We start from the raw sequence: 5,522 nt of genomic DNA on the forward strand, positions 1-5,522 counted from the left end.
AATCATCCAAACACAAAGACCCATTAATTTAGAAAAAGTAAACTACAGAAAATGATCAATAAACCTTGGTCGTTGCGAGCAGTGAAGACAATGGTGGCAGTCTCATCGCCGACGAGGCACTCGGCAATACGAGTGGGGTGGAGAGGGCGAGAGAGAAGCATGGTAGATCTGCCAGGCTTGTTGTTGTTGGTCGCCTTGACGGTCTTGGAGCTGACCACCTTCACAGTGAGCGTGTGACCTGAAGTACCAGGCTTCAACTGGTCAACCTTGATGAACACGGGCTTCCTCTTCGCTACAGCAGTATTGTTGGTATTCCCTGTTGCCACTGTCGCCATTACTATGGTCCAAGAAGAAGCTCAAAAATGAAAAAACCCTAGGCAAAGTGAGAGAGTCTCTTCAGAACTTAACGTATAGGCAAAGGCAAAAGCAAAGCAAAAGCAAAAGCAAAAGCAAAAATGCGGAGTTGAAGAACTTAGTGAAGAAGCTAAACCCTACGGTCCCTACCTATAAGCTTTTTTGAGGGAATATTGGGATTTAATTCCGGGTTTGGGCTAGACTCTAGAGAAAGCCCTATTTGAAACTAGGCCCTAACTATAACCTTTTTCTTAGCCAAAATATTTTTGCAAAGAAAAGGGGAAGACAATTAATAGCATTGGGAATTTGGGATAATTTATATTACTTGTCCTCCCATCGGGAGTATTATTACATTTTTTTTTTCAATTTATAGCATTAGTTCTTGATGAATATTTTTTATCATCAACCACAACACTAAATCACCAATTAACTTTTTGTGTAAGCATAAATTGATCTCTAAATCTTTTATTCAATTTATTATTTGGGCAAATTGAAACTCAAAAAAAAAGTGTTAGGATTTCTCTTTAGAAATCATGATTTTTCATCTTTTAATTAACCATTATCATTGCTAAATTGTAGAGTTTTACTTTATATAAGGTTTAAACAAATAGATTGAGATCAAGTGCAATTGCTCTCAATGACCAGATTGAAAACGCAACTTTCAATCTCAACTATTAATAAAAATAAAAAAAGTATAAAAGTGAAGAAGTAAAATTTTTTTTGTCAGAGTAGTTGCACATGGTGCAAGGGTATTGCACCAAATCTTGTCCTAAATGAGTACTCATATTGATCATTTGATTTTTACACCAATGTTCTTGTTTTTTACGAGAGAAGTGCTATGTCTATAATATTTTTCACAACAAATCTTAGATAGTAAGTTGATATTGATTCTAATTTGAACCTACCACTAAAATTACTTTTTTGCATACTGTAACAATTACTAACAACCTATCACTTATAATATGTTGTGAAAATAGAAAATATGAAATATATCATATAAACCACTTGGGATAATGTGAGTGGATCAATATCATCAAAACAAGCCTATTTTGGTTATGCGCTCTTCACATCATGGTTTTGAAATCCGGACCGGACCGTACGATCCGACCGGAAAAACCTTGAACCGTTCATTTTTGCGGTTCTTTTAGCCTCAAGAACCGTTCTAGGTGAGAAAAACAGGGACCCGTGCGAACCGCGGTCGGACCTCACGGTTCTCAGAACCTTGGTCAGACCGCTTCTCACGGTCTGAACATTTAAAAAAAAAAAAAAAAAAACCAATCCTCACCGACCAAACCGTACCGAGCTTTGGGCCGACTAAACGAGTCGATGCCAGCGAACGGAACTTGATGACCTTTCCGACGCCGGTGCAGTGACACAGTTGGAGCTGATTTTCAAAACCGACTGGCGACCCATATATAGAAATAAAATTAAGGAAAAAAAAAGAAAAACATTCTTAGTAAATTACTAGAAAGAAATCCTACTTATGGCCCAACACAGCAGGCAATATTTTTTTTCGTAGATTACATCTTGCGTCGCCATTGATGCAGAAGAGAGAGTAGAGTTAAACTTCCGTATCTGCAGAAGAGAGAGTAGACTTAAAAACTGATGAAGAGAAAAGAAAAGACTGAAATGTAGAGAACAATAAGATAAACGGATAAGATGAAAAGAAAGTGGAGGTAGGTGGGGGTATTAAATGAAAATGCCACGGGTTAGAACTAAGTAGAGTCTGATGTTGTAGAACTAAGCAGACAATGCCACGTGTTAGGTAGAGGTAGAGTATATAACTAAGTAGAGTCTGAAGTTGTAGAGCCACCCATCACCCACGCGCTTTGATTGGACAATACTGCTTTAATTCAAAATTTTGTACTACAACCAGACTTGTCAACATGGAATGGAAAAGAGAGCTTTTTATATTATTATTATTACTTCAATTTTTGTTCAAAATATCTAAGTGCATCACCCATCTATTGTTTTGTGTTTGTTAATAAAATGACACGTTAAATAAATTATGAAATTTTTATGAAAAATATATTTAATTTGATTGTTTTATTTTATTTTTTTATTTGTATTAATTTAATTTATTAATTTATATTTTAAATAATTATTAAATTAATTATAACGTCATCAAAAAAAAAAAGTGTTAGGATTTCTCTTTAGAAATCATGATTTTTCATCTTTTAATTAACCATTATCATTGCTAAATTGTAGAGTTTTACTTTATATAAGGTTTAAACAAATAGATTGAGATCAAGTGCAATTGCTCTCAATGACCAGATTGAGAGCGCAACTTTCAATCTCAGCTATTAATAAAAATAAAAAAAGTATAAAAGTGAAGAAGTAAATTTTTTTTGTCAGAGTAGTTGCACATGGTGCAAGGGTATTGCACCAAATCTTGTCCTAAATGAGTACTCATATTGAACAGATAAGATTTGATCATTTGATTTTTACACCAATGTTCTTGTTTTTTACAAGAGAAGTGCTATGTCTATAACATTTTTCACAACAAATCTTAGATAGTAAGTTGATATTGGTTCTAATTTAAACCTACCACTAAAATTACTTTTTTGCCAACTGTAACAACCACTAACAACCTATCACTTATAATATGTTGTGAAAATAGAAAATATGAAATATATCATATAAACCACTTGGGATAATGTGAGTGGATCAATATCATCAAAACAAGCCTATTTTGGTTATGCGCTCTTCACATATCAGGTTTCACAAATTGCATTCTAAGCTGTTGCATCAATAAGTTTTGCCATAGCCCCTTCTCATGTTTGCATTGTTCTCGTTCTAACAAAGTTCATTTTCTTCCTTTAAATTGTCAAAATAGAAGTTGTTTTTCTTCTACTTAAAGACTCTTGTTATTCACTTATTTGCGCATCATGAGCGGCACCCAACAAAAGTATGACTCAAGCTACAAGGCTGTTGGCATTATTATGAACATTGTTTTTACACTAAAACTAAAATGATGTTTTGTTAGCTAGGGTACAATTACTCAACAAACTTTGTGCATAAGGACACTCAAAGCATATGATTGCTTCTGTTAATCTGGCACACAATCCTGGTGTAAAAAACCTACTTTCAAAGACTTCAATTAATAGCTCATTATTGAATATACATCTGTTAGTTATCCATCAAAGGCTGTACCAAGAACTCAGTTCAAAGAAAATCCTCTTGAGTAGTTAATCAAAATTTGTGCTGTATCACTTGAACAATACATCTGGCTTGTTAAACCAAGAGATTCTCAAAAAAAAAAAAGAAAAAAGAAAAAAGGCTTCTTAAACCAAGTAATCGCCAGATATTTATTGCCATAATTTATTTGTAAAATTTTTTATTAAGTAAATGATAGATAATATAGATTCATATGGAATACCAAACCAAACGAAAAGACAGATTTCTGGTACACCATGAAAAAAATGGGAACACCATATTGCCACTTCTATATATTTTAGTTAATGTACTCACAATCACAAGCAGGAGCCTATCCTGAAGATCTAGAGGTTCACAAATTCGCTAGGACAAATCACTTAAAAAACTTTAATTTAAAATTTGTAGCAAATGAAAATGGAGAAGGATTAAAACCACTGCTTCCAATTCACATGCTTACTGCAAGAACAGATTTCAGGTCAAAAATTGACCTACGAAAAAAAAAGAAAAAAGAATTCACATCAAAACCCAATAGTAATTTTTACAAATCCAGAAAAGGAGAATAAATATGAGAAAATACCTGATGGTCCAAATTCCATCTGCTGAAAATAAATCATTAATTAAACTCTTCTACGTATGAATTACTTGCTCATGGTCGAAGACAAACAGAAGTTCCAGAATATTGAGCCCAAGCACATGAAAGCCACACGGGCTTGAAGAGGCACTACCCTGTAAAGATGTCATATACATATCCAAGGCATGTAAAGCTTGATGTTCCAACAAAAAAACGTACTAACTAATCGTAATGAGGGAAATAGACAAAGTCAGTGCTAGAGGACTATGTTCTCTGAAAAAATGATTCATTAAATGAACCAGTGCAAATATATGAAATTGATACATCCAGAGCATTTCAAATCATTGTATTTAGTTTTGAGTTTCAACTTCCGCTTCACTTCAGAAGTTGTCTTGACTAGCGAAGCATCCAGCAAGCAATTGATTCTACTAGTTAGGATAAAGAGTTTTTGAAATCTTTGATTCTTTTCTCTCCAAGCTGAACCTTGGAAACCTAGGAAATGAATTAAAAAAAAAAAGAAAAATGAACCTAGAAATACAACATTGTTGTTCCCAATACTGGCCACAAAACCACTAGTTGATAAGTGAGAGCTGTTTGCTTTTCATGACATTTTAAGTAAGAATTTATGCACTCCTTGAACAAGAAAAGATTTGCTTGCTGGGTGTCAATTCAAATGCCTTTTTTGTTTTTCTATTCTCCCAAAACCTTTTTCAGAGAACGCAAAGAACTAATTCCATTTTCAAATCCCAGGGCATTTCATAATCATAAGTACTTATTAGGAGGGGGAAACACAAAAAGAAAAGATGAAAAAGCGTACCCAAAATTCAATGCACTGACAGGGATCCAGAATCTAAATCCTGCATAGAAATCAAAAAAGAAAATCAATTTACATTATTATTGGAAATTACACATGCTCGGGTCTTACACACTAGTCTCACCCTCTACCTCGTTTTTACAAGGAGGAGATGCCATTTGAGCTAGAGCCCATTGGTGAAATCTGGACCACATTATCAAGCCAATGTAAACATTATGTCAAAGATTGTTTTTTTTTTTTTACCAAAAAGTAATGTAGGAAGAGCATCTTTCTGGTATTTTTCTGGAAGCTGTGAGAGCTTCCCTTGCCATAAGTTGTTCCATGCAAAAACAACAGCAATCACAGTTGGACCAAGCACAATTTGGTTTAATACAATCTGCAAGTAAATAAAAGTTAGTTACACTAATTGAAACGCTGAATATGAAAAGTGAAAATTCAAATGTAGTACACCTTCAGTATTAGGTTCTCCACCGTTTGCTTAGGCAAAGCATAATCAAGATACTGGTACCATGCATAAGAACCAGGGCCATAGAAAAGAAACCCATAGGAAGTCATCCGCAGAGCACGGATCCAGTCATGGTCTGAAAGGAGGGTCCACATTACATCCTAAAGGAAAGCGTTTGGTTA

General features: G+C 34.3%; 2 protein-coding genes across 2 annotated transcripts; both read right to left on the reverse strand.

The window, feature by feature from the left end:
* LOC112013226 (uncharacterized protein At4g28440) lies at nt 1-531 on the reverse strand. The gene has a single exon (XM_065771982.1). The coding sequence runs from the start codon at nt 333-335 to the stop codon at nt 24-26; it is 312 nt and encodes a 103-aa protein (XP_065628054.1). The 5' UTR covers nt 336-531; the 3' UTR covers nt 1-23.
* Nucleotides 532-3,768: 3,237 nt separating this feature from the next.
* On the reverse strand, nt 3,769-5,522 carry LOC136066921 (uncharacterized). The gene is made up of 5 exons (XM_065771983.1): nt 5,346-5,522; nt 5,139-5,271; nt 4,899-4,938; nt 4,088-4,236; nt 3,769-3,998 (listed from the first exon to the last, which is right to left on the reverse strand). Exons 1-4 carry the CDS (start codon nt 5,493-5,495, stop codon nt 4,149-4,151), a joined length of 411 nt encoding a protein of 136 aa, XP_065628055.1. The 5' UTR covers nt 5,496-5,522; the 3' UTR covers nt 3,769-3,998; nt 4,088-4,148.

This window comes from Quercus suber, unplaced genomic scaffold (genome assembly GCF_002906115.3).
Source record: "Quercus suber isolate HL8 unplaced genomic scaffold, Cork oak 2.0 scaffold_52, whole genome shotgun sequence".
NCBI classification, from domain to species: Eukaryota; Viridiplantae; Streptophyta; class Magnoliopsida; order Fagales; family Fagaceae; genus Quercus; species Quercus suber.